Source organism: Salvelinus fontinalis, chromosome 17 (genome assembly GCF_029448725.1).
Source record: "Salvelinus fontinalis isolate EN_2023a chromosome 17, ASM2944872v1, whole genome shotgun sequence".
NCBI classification, from domain to species: domain Eukaryota; kingdom Metazoa; phylum Chordata; class Actinopteri; order Salmoniformes; family Salmonidae; genus Salvelinus; species Salvelinus fontinalis.
This window is the reverse complement of record NC_074681.1, coordinates 37,372,669-37,390,289: the sequence shown is the minus strand read 5'-3', so window position 1 is coordinate 37,390,289 and position 17,621 is coordinate 37,372,669. Positions and strand designations below refer to the sequence as shown.

Below are 17,621 nucleotides of genomic sequence, written 5' to 3'. Positions count from 1 at the left end.
CATGGATTTATTGTGATGGTGTAGGCTATATTACATGGATTTATTGTGATGGTGTAGGCTATATTACATGGATTTATTGTGATGGTGTAGGCTATATTACATGGATTTATTGTGATGGTGTAGGCTATATTACATCTATTTATTGTGATGGTGTAGGCTATATTACACAGATTTATTGTGATGGTGTAGGCTATATTACATGGATTTATTGTGATGGTGTAGGCTATATTACATGGATATTTTGTGATGGTGTAGGCTATATTACATGGATTTATTGTGATGGTGTAGGCTATATTACATGGATTTATTGTGATGGTGTAGGCTATATTACATGGATGTAGATGACCCAAATGTCTGCATCAGTGGCTTGTAGGCTATGCATGGAAGCCAGTAAATTCTAAACGTGTTAATGTTAATTAACGGTCAATTACCATGAGACCGGCAGTTATTTGCTTGACAATCACCGGCTGACAAAATGTCATGACTGCCACAGCCCAGGCATAAGTTAACACTGCTCAGGTAAAAACCTTCTATTCGACTTCAGTTACTCTGAGGCCATCATTGTGCTACAATGTTTGCTCATGTCAATAGAGTATTTTATCATTGTTATGCTCAAAATAATTGTCAAAAGGAATTGTGGTTTAAATTGATCTGCAATATTTCTCGCTATAGCCTGTGTACTGTAGCTGTTATTTTGAATGTTCTGTGTGTGAATGTTGTGGCCATAGTCCTGTTCAGTAAGCACATAACAGGAGACAATTATTTGAAACAGACAAAGTTGTCCAATGCCTTAAGTTTAACAATAGCCATTTTATTTTCCTGTTTGCACCTTTTTGCTACATTGTGACCAACTGAACATGACCCATGCCCTGTGTGTTGTATCTTTTTGCAGAGGGTAGCACGTATGAGGAGAGCATCGGCAACGAGGGCAGCGTCTGTAGTGAAAACGCCTTCTACAGACAGAGTGAAGGTAGGCTTCCGGCTTTCCCCTTCTAAAGCATTTCATGCCTTTATTGGAAGAGCAGAGAGGGGGGCCGTAGGTAGCCTAGTTGTTAGGATGTTGGGCTAGTAACTGAAAGGTTGCTAGTTTGAATCCCTGAGCCGACTCAGTGAAAAATCTGTTGATCTGCCCTTGAGTAAGGCACTTAACCCCGGTTATTGTCCATAATGGCTGATCCCTGGCTGTGACCTCACTCTCTGAGGCATCTCAAGGTGTCACGCCCTGGCCTTAGTTATCTTTGTTTTCTTTATTATTTTAGTTAGGTCAGGGTGTGACATGGGGGATGTATGTGTTTTGTATTGTCTAGGGTTTTTTGTATGTTTATGGGTGCTGTGGCTTAGTTGGTTAAAGTGTCTAGTCTAGGTGTATGTATGTCTATGGTTGCCTAGATTGGTTCTCAATTAGAGACAGCTGTCTATCGTTGTCTCTGATTGGGAACCATATTTAGGCAGCCATATTCATTAGGTAGTTCGTGGGTGATTGTCTATGCGTAGTGTTTAGTGTCAGCACTATTTGTTCTATAGCTTCACGTTCGTCGTTTTATTGTTTTGTATAATTTGTATAGTGTTCTTTATTTTTCGTCTTCAATAAAAGAAGATGTATTGTTATCAAGCTGCGCCTTGGTCCTCCTCTATTCCACCATACGACGATCGTGACACAAGGAGATATGCAAAAAAAACATTTCCATTACATACTTGTGTATATTTGTTGACAAATATAAGCACCCCCAATCATTATTATTATTTTCATAAAATAACTTCCGGTTCCGGTGGCATGCATTGGAAATGGTGGCTATCTCGTGGCTTTTCTTTTGCAAAATAACTATACATTTACTTATTTTCAAATTATTGTCAACATATAACATCACATTAAGGTGTGGGACGTTTACTGTACGGCAAGTAACAATAGCAGGTCTAGGTTGGGAAAAGTAAAGAACTTGTCTGTCTGCCCTGCATTAAAGACCAAAAATGGTTAAAGAAAATTGTGATAACTAAAAATATATACCAGTTTCATTTTAAGGACCCAAAAATTGACAGCTGTGCCATATAAATTGCAAAATAGTTGGGAAGAGATTTTTGATGTACCGATTCCATGGCACATGGTTTATGAAATGACATGCAAAACAACACCTGATTCAAAACTTTGAATTTTTCTATTTAAATTATTATACCAAATTCTTGCAACTAATAGAACGTTATATATATGGGGGATACAATCTTCCCATACATATATTTTTAACTGTACTGTGACGCTTCACAAAAGTACTGAACATTTCTATTCTCGTAGTTTCTACAGATTGTAAATTAAAGATAAACATTTTTGCTAAAATAATTATTATATTATTGATCGATTGACTATGACTTTTCAAATCACCCAGTATTGCTATCTGCAGCGTTAGTTCCAGGTAAATGTTGCAATTCTTCAGCCATTCCTGGACCTGTGACCAAAAACGAGCTACAGCCTCTTGGCAGCATAATCTGCAGAGCTGGGAAGATTGTATCCCCCATATATATACACAGCACAGTTAAAAATATATGGCAAATAGAAATCCAAAATGGATGGTCCCAAGATGGGATGGATTGAATGGAGCTGAAGGGTGGGACTAATAACAACAAGATAATAAATGTAATACATACAGGGTCTGTAAAATGTATATAGGTTCAGAACTTTTGTGAAATAGCACAGTTACAAACAGAAATCAAACTGGATGGACATCAGAAATAGAGGAAGGCCAGGACTAAAAACAAACAAAATATAACTATTGTAAAATAGATTGTGTCTGTAAAATGTGTATAGTATGTATAGACTGAAGGTAGAAGCCTAAGTGTTATTGTTTATTATTGTTATTTATTATTGTTTACTCCAGTTGGGGGAAGGGTGGTAGGGTTTGTGGGGAATAATAAAGGTATATTCAAAAAAAAAAAGTGTATATATGTAGGAATGTTTATGTATGTATATACACTACCGTTCAAAAGTTTGGGGTCACTTAGAAATGTCGTTGTTTTTGAAAGAAAAGCAAATTTTTTGTCCACTAATGTCACACCCTGGCCTTAGTTATCTTTGTTTTCTTTATTATTTTAGTTAGGTCAGGGTGTGACATGGGGGATGTTTGTGTGTTTTTGTCTATGTCTTGATGTTAGTTGCTTGTGTCTGCACTTTCGTTTTGTAGCTTCACGGTCGTTTGTTGTTTTGTCTAGTTTGTATTAGTGTTCGTGTTCGTTTTCATCTTCAAATAAATAGAAGATGTATTTATATCACCCTGCGCCTTGGTCCTCTCTTTCACCTAACAACGATCGTGACAGAATTACCCACCATACCAGGACCAAGCAGTGTGATACAAGGCAGCAGCAGCAAACGCAGGACTATAGGAATTGGGAGGAAATTCCGGACAGCGGAGGACCCTGGGCACAACCAGGGGAATATCGCCTCCCCAAGGCAGAGCTGGAGGCAGCGAAAGCAGAGAGGCGGCAGTATGAGGAGGCAGCACGGAAGCAAGGCTGGAAGCCTGAGAGTCAGCACCAAAAATTTCTTGGGGGGGTACAAGGGAGTGTGGCGAAGTCAGGTAGGAGACCTGCGCCAACTCCCCGAGCTTACCGTGGAGAGCGGGAGTACGGGCAGACACCGTGTTATGCGATAAAGCGCACGGTGTCTCCTGTGTGTGCTTAGCCCAGTGCGGTACATTCCAACCGTCTGGTCTCCAGTGCGTCTTCTCGGGCCGGCATACATGGCACCAGCCTTACGCATGGTGTCCCCGGTTCGCCAACACAGCCCAGTGCGGGTTATTCCCCCTCCCCGCACTGGTCGGGCTACGGGGAGCATTCAACCAGGTAAGGTTGGGCAGGCTCGGTGCTCAAGGGAGCCAGTACGCCTGCACGGTCCGGTATATCCGGCGCCACCTCCCCGCCCCAGCCCAGTACCACCAGTGCCAACACCACGCACCAGGCTTCCAGTGTGTCTCCAGAGCCCTGTTCCTCTTCCACGCACTCACCCTGTGGTGCGTGTCTCCAGCCCAGTACCACCAGTTCCGGCACCACGCACCAACCCTCCTGTGCGTCTCCAGAGTCCTGTGCGCCCTGTTGCTGCTCCCCGCACTAGCCTTGAGGTGCGTGTCCTTAGCCAGGTACCTCCAGTTCCGGCACCACGCACCAGGCCTACTGTGCGTCTCAGCCGGCCAGAGTCTGCCGCCTGCCCAGAGCCATCTGAGCTGCCTGCCTACCCAGAGCCATCTGAGCTGCCTGCCTGCAGAAATAGTCAGAAGTTTTTATTTTTTCCCTACTTTCTCATTATGCAGACATAAGCACAGTTGACACCATCGAGGTGCGGATGTTTACTTTCTACACAAGTAGGTTTTTTTCAGTTCCGTCTGACAAACAGATTGTAGTTGTAAAATAAAAAGGGATACATTTTTTGGTACCATTTAGGCGAAATAGAATTCTAAGCATCACTCCAGTCAAAACAGGCTCTGCGAACGTTCGATTCCATTCATTTGCTATGGGCTCACGCTAGTGTTCCAGCAATGACGGTAGGCCAAACCATAACCCAGACGATGCTGGGCCAATTGTGCACTGCCTTACGGGACTCCCAATCATGGCCGGTTGTGATACAGCCTGGAATCGAACCAGGGTCTGTAGTGACATCTCTAACACTGCGATGCAGTGCCTTAGACCACTGCGCCACTCGAGGCAATATCTGCTCTGCTCCGTTCAGAATCACTTGATGCAGCAGACAATGAGGTCCAATTTCACCTCTGCTGTTCTTATTATCCATGGATCCCCTGGCCCAGGCAATTCGGCAATCGATTGAAATAACACAGATTTCTCTATATTCTACTGATCATTTCATTTCCTTATACGCAAATTACATTTCACTATATCTAGACACTGTATCTCAATCGTTCCCAAACGCATTGAAGATCATAGATAAAATCAGCTTAATCTCAAATTACAAAATGTATCTAACAAAATCTGCTCTACTGCCTCTCAAGACCCCGATGGAGGACGCCATCCCTACTTATGGAATCCCAATTGTTTCCCATTTTAAATATTTGGGAGTAGATATATTTACTTCTTTAGATTAAACCATTACCAGAAACTTTAACGGAACGCTCAAATCAATTCAATCCGACATCAGTAGATGGAATAATATCCCAGTTGCTTTGACTGGCTGAATATCTATTGTCAAAATGAAAATATTGCCACGGCTGAATTTCTGTACTTAAATGCATCCCATGGCTCCCCCTTCTGGCTATTGGGATCAAATTCATAGTGCGGTATAAAAATGGGTATGGCAAGGTAAACGATCCCGGATACAATTTGTACATTTACAAAGAGGGAAAGACGTAGGAGGACTATATTTGACCAAACTTTCAATTGTATTTCCAGGCTCTAGCATTTGGCCCCATCTTAAATTGTTTCAGACATTATTATTCTGCCTCCTGGTTGAGTAAATAGAGATTGCCCTGGAAGAGGTGGTCTTCACTATCCCTTAATGTAAATTACGATTTGGTGCTACTATTGCTCACACTTTCTTTTTGGTGCAAAATTGAAAAACAATGTAACTGGGAATCAAAATGGCATGCCCATACTCCAATATTTCACAACAATGCCTTGAGATCTGGAGGGCGGTCTTTTGCATCCCCCTAGTAGTGCAAATGTGGAATCCGGACCCTTACCGATATCATGGACAGTAATGGTTTAAGAACTTTCCAAGATTTGAAAAATACATTCACATTACCAGGTAATTCTTTTTTCCCCCATATTTACATCTTAGGTCAGCTACCGAATCATCTAATGATGGGATTTATAAATAAATAATCTGGGCTCCAGAAAGGACTGATCTCTATAATGGATCGGGGTTACCCTCCCCCAAAAATTGTACATGTAACCCCCTCTGAAAATAACAATTACAAAAAAATTATTCAAAAAATAGACAAACAAACCACTAAGTAATACCGCCCTCTGCTGACTGGTGAGTGTATAGCAAGACAGACTTTAATCTAAAGAAACCTCTTGGTTATGTCCCCATCCCTTTTCAGAGCACAGCATGGCAGAGACCCTAACGGTGGCACTGAGGGTGGCAGAGGAGGCCATCGACGAGGCCATCGCCAAGGCAGAGGGACACACCGACAGTCAGGTAACATATTCTGCAGGATGGAGTTGTCTAAAAAGAGTAAACATCTTATTGACTGTCTGGCTGACTTCGTTGTTGTTCTGACTAGGACAAGCAGAGCGAGGCAAGGTATCTGCGAGACCACAGAGAAGAGCTGATTGAGGAACTGGCCACAACCATTGTGCAGAAAGTACGTTCAATTTCATTTCATTTAAATTAATTTCAATACAATTTAATTCAACTCAGTTTATTTCATGCTAGATCATCCGGCGGAGGAAGAACCTAGCTGAGATGAAGCCAGACTATGACCTGGACTGGCTCCCCGACAACCAGAGTGGTGACCAGCCCTTGGCTTCAAGCTCCCCCAGCTCCAAGATCTCCCGCACCACATCAGCCCGCGCCAAGGCCTCTATATGGGTTAGTATGGAGTGTAAGGTGATTCAGGGAACTAACTACCTTATGTGATCAGTAGCCTTGCCTAGGCTTTAGCTCAGAGGGCTAACTGCGGCATGTAGTCGACCCAGGTTCAAAACCCATTCTGTCCCATAAGACCAGTACCGAACATATATATATATATATATATACAGTGTGGCCTATGTTGATTATATTTACCTCTCTTAGAGATTCAACTATTTCATTATTTGTATTTGTCTCAGCGGTCTCACTCTGCCTTCTCGCTGCTGGATGACAACGTTATGATGCAGTGCTCTGGGGTTTCCCAGGACTCTCAGCATGGGCTGAAAAAGGAGGGAGGAGCGGCAGGATTGGCCAACTGGAAGAGTGTTGACCGCCTGGACAACTCCAGTAAGACCCTGCTGGCCACCGCAACTCTGCTAGTCATTATTCACACGCACCATCACAACGGTCTTTCCACACACCTAGTTTAGTCATTTTCAGAATTACACTTTTTATTTCAATTATTTCTTTGCTTGTCTTCCATGTCCTAGACAATTACAGTTTCAAGATACAATACAGTGGCTTACGAAAGTATTCACCCGTCTTGGAATTATTCCTATTTTGTTGCCTTACAACCTGGAATTAAAAGGGATTTTTGGGGGGGTTGTATCATTTAACTTACACAACATGCGAACCACTTTGAAGATTAAAAATATTTTTCATTGTGAAACAAACAAGAAATAAGACAAAAAAACGGAAAACTTGAGCGTACATAACTATTCACCCCCCCAAAGTCAATACTTTGTCGAGCCACCCGTTGCAGCAATTACAGCTGCAAGTCTCTTGGGGTATGTCTCTATAAGCTTGGCACATCTAGCCACTGGGATTTTTGCCCATTCTTCAAGGCAAAACTGCTCCTGCTCCTTCAAGTTGGATGGGTTCTGCTGATTTACAGAAATCTTTAAGTCATACCACAGATTCTCAATTGGATTGAAGTCTGGGCTTTGACTAGGCCATTCCAAGACATTTAAATGTTTCCCCTTAAACCACTCAAGTGTTGCTTTAGCAGTATGCTTAGTGTCATTGTCCTGCTGGAAGGTGAACCTCCATCCCAGTCTCAAATCTCTGCAAGACTGAAACAGGTTTCCCTCAAGAATTTCCCTGTATTTAGCGCCATCCATCATTCCTTCAATTCTGACCAGTTTCCCAGTCTCTGCCGATGAAAAACATCCCCACAGCATGATGCTGCCACCACCATGCTTCACTGTGGGGATGGTATTCTCGGGTGATGAGAGGTGTTGGGTTTGCGCCAGACATAGCGTTTTCCTTGATGACCAAAAAGCTCAATTTTAGTCTCATCTGACCAGAGTACCTTCTTCCATATGTTTGGGGAGTCTCCCACATGCCTTTTGGCTAACACCAAATGTGTTTGCTTATTTTTTTCTTTAAAGCAATGGCTTTTTTCTGGCCAGTCTTCCGTAAAGCCCAGCTCTGTGGAGTGTACAGCTTAAAGTGGTCCTGTGGACAGAAACCCCAACTTCAGCTGTGAAGCTTTGCAGCTCCTTCAGGGTTATCTTTGGTCTCTTTGTTGCCTCTCTGATTAATGCCCTCCTTGCCTGGTTCAGGAGTTTTGGTGGGCGGCCCTCTCTTGGCAGGTTTGTTGTGGTGCCATATTCTTTCCATTTTTTAATAATGGATTTAAATGGTGCTCCGTGGGATGTTCAAAGTTTTGGATATTTTTTTATAACTCAACCCTGACCCGTACTTCTTCACAACTTTGTCCCTGACCTGTTTGGAGAGCTCCTTGTTCTCCATGGTGCCGCTTGCTTGGTGGTGCCCCTTGTTTAGTGGTTTTGCAGACTCTGAGGCCTTTCAGAACAGGTGTATATATACTGAGATCATGTGACAGATCATGTGACACTTAGATTGCACACAGGTGGACTTTATTTAACTAATTACGTGACTTCTGAAGGTAATTGGTTGCACCAGATCTTACTTAGGGGATTCACTGCAAAGGCGGTGAATACATATGCACGCACGCACTACTTTCCTGTTTTTTTTGTATTTTTTTGTGTATGTCCATTACATGAAATCCAAATAAATATCAATTTAAATTACAGGTTGTAATGCAACAAAATAGGAAAAACACCAAGGGGCATGAATGCTTTTGCCAAGCACTGTACATACATGCAACTTTATACAGTTCAATAGGGGGAAAACAAACAAACAAAATTACCTATTATTGATGTACTGTAGTAAAAGACTGGTGGCTAAATGCCTCCTCCCCTGTGTTTGTGTGTCTGCCTGTCTGCTGTGTGTGTGTGTGTGTGTGTGTGTGTGTGTGTGTGTGTGTGTGTGTGTGTGTGTGTGTGTGTGTGTGTGTGTGTGTGTGTGTGTGTGTGTGTGTGTGTGTGTGTGGCATCTGTCTACCCTGATGTGTGTGTGTCCGGAGGTGCGTCCTCAGTGCTGAAGAGCCCAGACGGGAACTGGATCGCCCAGCAGAGCACACAGCTGTCTCGGCCCAGCCTGCTGACCAAGAGGAAGTCACTGGTATTCAGCGTTTTGGAGAAGGAGTCCGGTGTGATCTCCGCCTACGATGAGATGGGCTCAGACGACGCCGAGGGGGGAGAGGGGGCCTGGGGCGCCGCCCTGCTGGAGATACGGAGGAAAATGACAAACGCCAACAACAACCAGGGGTCAGAGGCACCAGATGCCCAGGCCTCTGCCGACCAGCAGCACAGCCTCCCCTCACACTTGCTGGACCACCACGCCAGCACGGACACCCTCAACTCTGAATCTGAGGTAGGAGAAGATCAGATTCGAGGTCAAGGGCCGAAGCCCCAGAAGCCTCTGCTCGCCGTCCTGAAGAGAAAGGTGCCTGTGGAGCACCGGTGCACCCCCTCTTCACGTCGGTCATCCCGCCCGGGCATCTTCGACGTGAACTTTAACCCTGGGGGGACGGAGGCTGAGAGCAGCGGGGCTGATGAGCTGGAGGAGGGGGGCAAAGTCAGGAGGACGCGAAGGAGGAAGAGGACTAAGAAGGATCAGGGGGAGGGAAGAGGAGAGGTAAAGCGAGACAGTCTGTCACTTTCACTTATGACCTCAATTTCACTTATTCCCCTTATCACGTTGGACATCATTTTATTTCTCTGATAGCTTCTATGTCTTCTATCTGCTGTTAACAGGAGTATAGCAGCATGGTACTGGATGCCCTGGCCAAGAAACTAAGTGTGAAAAAGACCAGCCAATCTGGCGCAGTCACCCCAGACACTCTGACTTTGGATGGTGGCTTGACCTCCAGGTCGCTGACCCCTGAACCCCGGGGTCCTGAGGGGGAGGCCCCCGGCTGCGGGGCCCCGAAGGGCCAGGGAGGAGGGACCATGGGAGTGACCATCAATCTTGAGCAGGAACTGACCATCAGACTGAAAGAGCTGGCCAGCCAAGTTGGCCTCGCACACCTCTCATCATCTGAGGACGAACTGGACAGATCGGGAGAGGACGAGGGAGGAAGGAAGGGAAGGAGAGAAGGAACTCAGGAGGAGGAGCGGTTATGGCATATAGAAATCGAGATGGAAGGAGGGAGAGTGGGAGAGGGGGAGGAGAGGACAAAAGAAAGGGAGGGAGATGGAGGAGGAGAGCTGAAGTCAACACTAATCCAGCTAGCTAGTCAGGTCAGAGGCTCAGAATTCTCATCCACTGAAGATGAGTTGGACAGAGTGGGTAGGGTTGAGCGTGAATGGGAGAGAGAGCGGGTGGAGGAGAGGACAAAAAAGAGGGAGAGAGAAGGAAGAGAGGAGCACACCGTAAAGTTGCGTATGCTGGCTAGCCAAGTCACACATTTCTCATCAACAGAGGAAGAGCTTGACCGAGTGGGTGTTAGTGATGGAGAGATGGAGGAGCAGAGAGAAGGAGAGAGGGAGGGAGAGAAGGAAGAGCTGACATACAAACGGTGCAAACTGACTAGACAGGTCAATGACGCGCAGTTGTCATCAACAGAGGACGAGCTGGATAGAGTGGGTCTCTATGATGAAGAGATGGAGAAAGGGAGGGAGGAGAGAGGAGGAGAAGGGGGTGGAGAGCGGGAGGAGATAGACGCTGAGGCACTGTGGGAGATGGAGGGAGATAAAGAGGAACTGACCTCCAAGTTGAGAGATCTGGCCAGTCTCGTTAGCGCCTCCCAATTCTCCTCTACGGAAGATGAACTGGATAGAGTGGGAAAGAACGAGGGAGAGAAGGAAGAGGGGAGCAAAGGAGACAAAATGAAGTTGTCCAATAGAGTGGCAGACTGGGTCAGAGAGAGATGTGGAGAGATGGAGGGAAAGTGGCATGGAGAGAGATGGGGAGAGATGGAGGGAGAGAGGAGGAGGCTACAGGTGGAGAGGGTGAGAGAGAAGCCCTGGTACCAGGGGGGGATGGAGGTGGAAGGGAGGATGATGAACAAGGTGAGGAGAGATAGCATCGGAGAACTAGACGTCAGACTCTTTGACTTTGAGGATGAAAGTGAGAAAGAGGGAGAGCTGCAAAGCGAAGAGATGGACACAAAGGTAGAGGAAGAGGGAGTCATGAAGGTACAGAGGATGATGGAGAAGATGTTTGAAGGAGGGAAGGAAGGAAAGAGAGCAAGGGAAGCAGAGAGAAAGGTGGAAAGAGGGAGGAGAGATACAGAACTGGGAGGAAGAGAGCGAGAAACAACAGAAAGTGTGGACACTGTGGAGGGAGAGGTGATGTTTGACAAAATAATCAGCAACCTAGAGCACACACTGGGTGGGATGGAGGTAGAGATGGATGGAGAGATGGTGGCGGACCCTGAAAGAGAAGGGAGAGAAGAGGATAAGAACCAAACAAAGGTTAGAGAAAGCGAGTTTATGAAAGAAGAAGAGATAGATGAATATCTAATTAATGAGATGCTAATGTTAGAACAGCTGTCAGACAGCTTTGGCACCTTAGATAAGACTGGAGTCAAACCTCAAGAGAAGGCTGGAGGGAAGGAAAGAGAAAGGGACAGTTCGGATAAGACAGTAGAGCGTGTCGTGGAGCGAGGTGAGAAAGAGGCTCGAGAGAAAGATGAGCAGACTGAAACAGAGACCCATAAAAGCATCCTACCACAGATTTTAGATGGGAGAAAGGAACAAATATCATATCAGACAAAGAGCGAGACATCCCGAGACCTGGAAGAAGAGAGCAAGGGAGTAGAAAGAGGGGGATATGAAGGTGGGGAGGTAGAGGAGCAAACAAGCGACAAGGAGATGGATGATTTGGGGGAAAGAGAAGGGGAGAATTTTGGGAAGAATACAGACGAGAAAGAAACTGAGAGCAACCGAACTAAGGACCCAGAAGAGAGCGCCCCCTGTGTTCAGGAGGAGATACTGTCTTCAGAGGAGATCCAGAATGTAAGAAACGAAAAGCACCTAGCTTTACCCATATAGATGCCTAAATTGCTATGTAATTCTCTGGATCTACCCTTTCGACATTTCTAACCTCAAATCAACTAACAGCTGTAACACTAACTCTGCACTTGCTCCTCTCTATACCATACTACTCCCCCCCCCCCACCCCCCACCCCCCCTCTATCCTTCCTCGTTCCATTACTCTGTGTTAGGATAGCCCTAACAATTAGGACCTAGAAAACACACTCCAGTTCCTTTTCGCTTTGCTACAGCAGGTGCGATCACAAACTGATAACTTGACCGTGCTTTGGGCAACAGGGGTTGGCGCTATATGCAGTCAACCAGTCAAACACTCTTTCTTTCTCTTGACTCGTTGGCTCTTCTCTGCTTGTCTAAAACTATTGTTCTCACATGAATGGATGTGTTCCACACAGAGACCGTAGGCTTTTAGGAATTGCATAAAGCTTGTGTAAATTCAATTGCGTGTGTGCAGAGGTATTCGGCGATGTCACTGCGCAGTATCACCACTGAGGTGCTGACGGTGTTGAATGCGACAGAGGACCTACTCCAGGGGGTGGAAGGGGGTGACTACGCTTGTTCTCCTCCCTACACCCCTTCACTACCCCCCAACACTGACACCAAGAGGCTAGACGAACAGCTCAGCAGACTGGAGGAGAACGTAAGACCTGTCTGTCTCTGTATCTGTATAACCTGTAACACACAGTGCCTTGGAAAGTATTCCGACCCCTTGACTTTTTTCCACATTTTGTTAGGTTATAGCCTTATTCTAAAATGTATTAAATTGTTTTTTCCCCCTGTCATCAATCTACACACAATATCCTATAATGACAAATCAAAAACAGACATTTTTGCAAATTTATTACAAATAAAAAAACAGAAATAATACATTTACATAAGTATTCTGACCCTTTACTCAGTACTTTGTTGAAGCACCTTTGGCAGCTATTACAGCTTCAAGTCTTCTTAGGTATGACGCTACAAGCTTGGAACACCTGTATTTGGGGAGTTTCTCCCATTCTTCTCTACAGATCCTCTCAACCACTCTCAGGTTGGATGGGGAGCGTTGCTGCAGAGCTATTTTCAGGTCTCTCCAGAGATGTTCGATCAGGTTCAAGTCCAGGCTCTGGAGCATGTTTTGATCAAGGATCTCTCTGTACTTTGCTCTGTTCATCTTTACCTCAATCCTGACTAGTCTCCCAGTCTCTGTCGTTGAAAAACATCCCTACAGCATGATGCTGCTACCACCATGCTTCACCATAGGGATGGTGCCAGGTTTCTGCCAGACGGGAAGCTTGTTTCTCATGGTCAGAGAGTCTTAAGGTAGCTTTTGGCAAACTCCAAGCGGGCTGTCATGTGCCTTTTACTCTAACATAAAGGACTGAGAGTGCTACATAGATGGTTGTCCTTATGGAAGGTTCTCCCATCTCCACAGAGGAACTCTAGAACTCCGTCAGAGTGACCATCGGGGTCTTTGTCACCTCCCTGAACAAGGCCCTTCTCTCCTGATTGCTCAGTTTGGCCAGGCGGACAGCTCTCGGAAGAGTCTTGGTGGTTCCAAACTTCTTCCATTTAAGAATGATGGAGGCCACTGTGTTCTTGGGGACCTTCAATCCTGCAGACATTTTTTGGTACCCTTCCCCAGTTCTGTGCCTCGACACAATCCTGTCTTGGTGCTCTACGGACAATTCCTTTGACCTCATTGCTTGGTTTTTGCTCTGACATGCACTGTCAACTGTGGGACCTTATATAGACAGGTGTTTGCCTTTCCAAATCATGTCAAATCAATTGAATTTACCAATGGAAACAGGATTCACCTGAGCTCAATTTCATGTCTTATAGCAAAGGGTCGGAATACTTATTGTAAATAAGGTATTTGTTTTTAATTTGTATAAATTAGCAAACATTTTAAAAAAACTGTTTTGTCTTTGTCATTATGGGGTACTGTGTATAGATTGCTCAGGATTTTTTATTTATTTAATCCATTTTAGAAGATTGCCGTTACGTCACAAAATCAAGGGTTCTGAATACTTTCCAAAGCCACTATATTTCACAGTCCATGTGGGTTCAAGAACACTGTGATGCTAACCTCTGTTAATGTTAGACTGACTGTTGGCATTTCAGTTTTATATCTGTCTGTGCCAAATGAATTGTGCCATTCAGGTGTATGTGGCGGCGGGCACGGCGTACGGCCTGGAGGCGGAGCTGGACGACCTGGAGGAGTGTGCCGGGGCCATCGGCGATGCCACCTCTGACCTGGAGCTGTCTTACCTGGAGGAGCAGGTGGCATCAGCTGCCGCCCAGGTGCATCAGTCTGACCTCCAGGTGTGTTCAAGTCTGGATGCCCTCTGTGTCTCATAGCTAGCTAGTTAGTGTCCAAAATGGCACCCTATTCTCTATGTAGTGCACGACTTTTGACCCGAGCCCTTTGTGGCATTTCAGACGCAGACTTTTGCTTTGGAAAAAAGGAGAAAGCGGGGGATTTTACCTCGGGTTTTACCTCGGGTATGATGACATTAGAATTAGAAAATTGTATGTTATTGTATGTTTGAATGTTGGTGATTGTCACATAATGAAACTAGAAAATAAAATTTTTGAAAGAAAGAATTAGAAAGATGTCCATAATGTGGATATTTTCCGGAAAACATAAAAACATATACATTCAATTGTGTTTTTAAGTCCTTTTAAGTTGATCTGAGTGAGAGAATATTCATGTTAATGTTACGCACTTTGTTGTAGGTGTCGGACATTGCAGCCAGGATCACAGCTCTGAAGAATGCAGGTCTCAACGTGGTCCCACAGAACCGCTTCACTAAGCCCAAGAAACAGCCTAAGGTACTGAACCAGACCAGGTCACTTAGCACTAGGACCAGGAGTTTTACCTGGTCAGGTCATGTGGTCAGGGAAAACTCCTGGCCCTTCTTGTCACTCACTAACAATTATAAACATATCTTGTGATTTTCGAACAACAACTTATCAAGTGTCATGTGACTCTCTGCAGCCACAAATGTTGGTCTCGTCACGTCAGAGAAGAGGCGACTACCTGCTCCACTCTTGAAGGGTTAGAGATATGTGACCAGCCAGCTCAAATCGGTCATACGAAGCAAAATTTGAAATGTGTTTTTTACACTGGATTAAAGTAGAGACTCAGAGCTACAAAATGGTATATCATACATTACAGTTGAGAACAGTGGGAATGTCATTCTGCTTTGATCATTGATAAACTTGTAAACTCACTTTTGAGAAAATGGCCTTTGAATGTTTTGGTACTACTACTGGAGTGCTCCTCTTTGTCTACACCCATTCAGCATCGTTCACACCCTCTTAAGCTTTAGCACCACCCATCTCTTTAAGGGTTAACCTTTCACGAGTATCTACCCCGGGTCCGGGAGCACCCCCCACCCCCCCCACACTGAGTAGCATAGACTAGCATAGCGTCACAATTAAATAGTAGCATCTAAATATCATTAAATCACAAGTCCAAGACACCTAATGAAAGATACAGATCTTGTGAATAAAGCCACCATTTCAGATTTTTAAAATGTTTTACAGGGAAGACAAAATATGTAAATCTATTAGCTAACCACGTTAGCAAAAGACACCACTTTTCTAACTCCATCAGTTTCTTACTCCATCAGGTGCTATCACCAATTCGGCTAAACTAAGATATTGATAGCCACTAACCAAGAAAAAACCTCATCAGATGACAGTCTGATAACATATTTATGGTATAGGATAGGTTTTGTTAGAAAAATGTGCATATTTCAGGTAGATATCATAGTTTACAATTGCACCCACCGTCACAAATGGACTAGAATAAATACATAGAGCAACGTGTTTACCTAATTACTAATCATCAAACATTTCGTAAAAATACACAGCATACACTAATCGAAAGACACAGATCCTGTGAATACAGACAATATTTCAGATTTTCTAAGTGTCTTACAGCGAAAACACAATAAATCGTTATATTAGCATACCACATATGCAAACGTTACCAGAGCATTGATTCTAGCCAAAGAGAGCGATAACGTAAACATCGCCAAAATACATTAATTTTTTCACTAACCTTCTCAGAATTCTTCAGATGACACTCCTCTAACATCACATTACAACATACATATACAGTTTGTTCGAAAATGTGCATATTTAGCCACCAAAATCATGGTTAGACAATGACAAAAGTTGCCCAGCTGGTCAGACAATGTCGTGCGCCATATTAGACAGTGATCTAGTCGTATACATAAATACTCATAAACGTGACTAAAAAATATAGGGTGGACAGCGATTGATAGACAATTTAATTCTTAATACAATCGCTGATTTACATTTTTTAAATTATCCTTACTTTTCAATACAGTTTGCGCCAAGCGAAGCTACGTCAAACAAAATGGCGTCATCAGCGATTAACATTTCTCGACAGAAACACGATTTATCATAATAAATTGTTCCTACTTTGAGCTGTTCTTCCATCAGAATCTTGGGCAAAGAATCCTTTCTTGGGTCTAATCGTCTTTTGGTCGAAAGCTGTCCTCTTGCCATGTAGAAATGCCCATTGCGTTCGGCATGAACTGGAACCGTGCCCAGAGATTCACAGTGTCTCAGAAATAAATGTCCCAAAATCGCACTAAACGGATATAAATTGCTATAAAACGATTTAAATTAACTACCTTATGATGTTTTTAACTCCTATAACGAGTAGAAACATGACCGGAGAAATATAACTGGCTACACTAATGCTTGGAAAAAGAGCAGGTCGGTGTCCACCGCGCGCCCGACACATCTGGAAAAGAGTTCCTACCTACACGTGTTTTAGTTTTATAGGGGCTGTGATTGCGCAATCGATACCATTCAAATCGTCATCACGTAAAGGCATCCAGGGGAAGACGTAAGCAGTGTCCATATCCTGATAGCGTTCACAGTGGCCTTTAAACTGACTCCAGATCAGGGGCCAAAATGTGTGAAATCTGACTCCATGTCAGGGAAATTGCTGTAGAATGAGTTCTGTTCCACTCAGAGACAAAATTCCAACGCCTATAGAAACTAGAGACTGTTTTCTATCCAATAATAGTAATAATATGCATATTGTACGATAAAGAATTTAGTAGGAAGCCGTTTAATCTGTAATGCAATTATGCTAATGAGAAACAGCACCCCCTGTAGTCGCAAGAAGTTAATCCGAGCATTCTGTGGAAACAACAGCAGTCAAGCACCCAAGCTAACTTGTTAAATACTTCCAGACACAAATGAGAGAACAGCTCACTTAACATTACTTGCCCTAGCAGAGCTGGTTAGGCTGTTATGTTATCCAGAGCGTTGGTGACTGCAACTGTGCTGTCAGATTGTCCGTTCATTATTTCAGAGCGTTTCGCTCCTGGAGCATTCAGAGCACAAATATGTAAGTAGCTAACCCACCAGGTTCAATGTTAGCTAGCTAACATTGGCTATAGCTAGCCAAGCAAATTACTCTGAGATACGGATAATAAGATCATATATGTAACGTTAGCTAGCGATCTAGCCAGCTAACATTAGCTAGCTAGCTAGGTAAACAATGAACCATAATCCAGTCAAAAGTTTAGAAACAACTACTCATTCAAAGGTTTTCCTTTATTTTGACAATTTATTTTTAAACCATTTTTTGTTCTATTGTAGAATAATTGAAGAGAGAGTGCCTTGAATTCTAAATAAATTGCTGACAGTGTCACCAG

General features: G+C 44.0%; 1 protein-coding gene across 3 annotated transcripts in view; it reads left to right on the top strand.

Moving 5' to 3' along the window:
• LOC129814276 (rab effector MyRIP-like) overlaps positions 1-17,621 on the top strand; it is a 50,146-nt gene that overhangs the window by 30,387 nt on the left and 2,138 nt on the right. The window contains exons 5-15 of one of the 3 annotated variants that reach the window (XM_055867299.1): positions 893-970; positions 6,036-6,133; positions 6,219-6,299; positions 6,371-6,526; positions 6,766-6,913; positions 8,970-9,571; positions 9,691-11,895; positions 12,386-12,571; positions 14,074-14,235; positions 14,353-14,415; positions 14,650-14,745. In XM_055867299.1, coding sequence (XP_055723274.1) covers positions 893-970; positions 6,036-6,133; positions 6,219-6,299; positions 6,371-6,526; positions 6,766-6,913; positions 8,970-9,571; positions 9,691-11,895; positions 12,386-12,571; positions 14,074-14,235; positions 14,353-14,415; positions 14,650-14,745 — 3,875 coding nt within the window. Of the gene's footprint in view, positions 1-892; positions 971-6,035; positions 6,134-6,218; positions 6,300-6,370; positions 6,527-6,765; positions 6,914-8,957; positions 9,572-9,690; positions 11,896-12,385; positions 12,572-14,073; positions 14,236-14,352; positions 14,416-14,649; positions 14,746-17,621 lie in introns of all 3 variants that reach the window. The other 2 variants (XM_055867301.1, XM_055867300.1) reach the window with 2 other exon arrangements.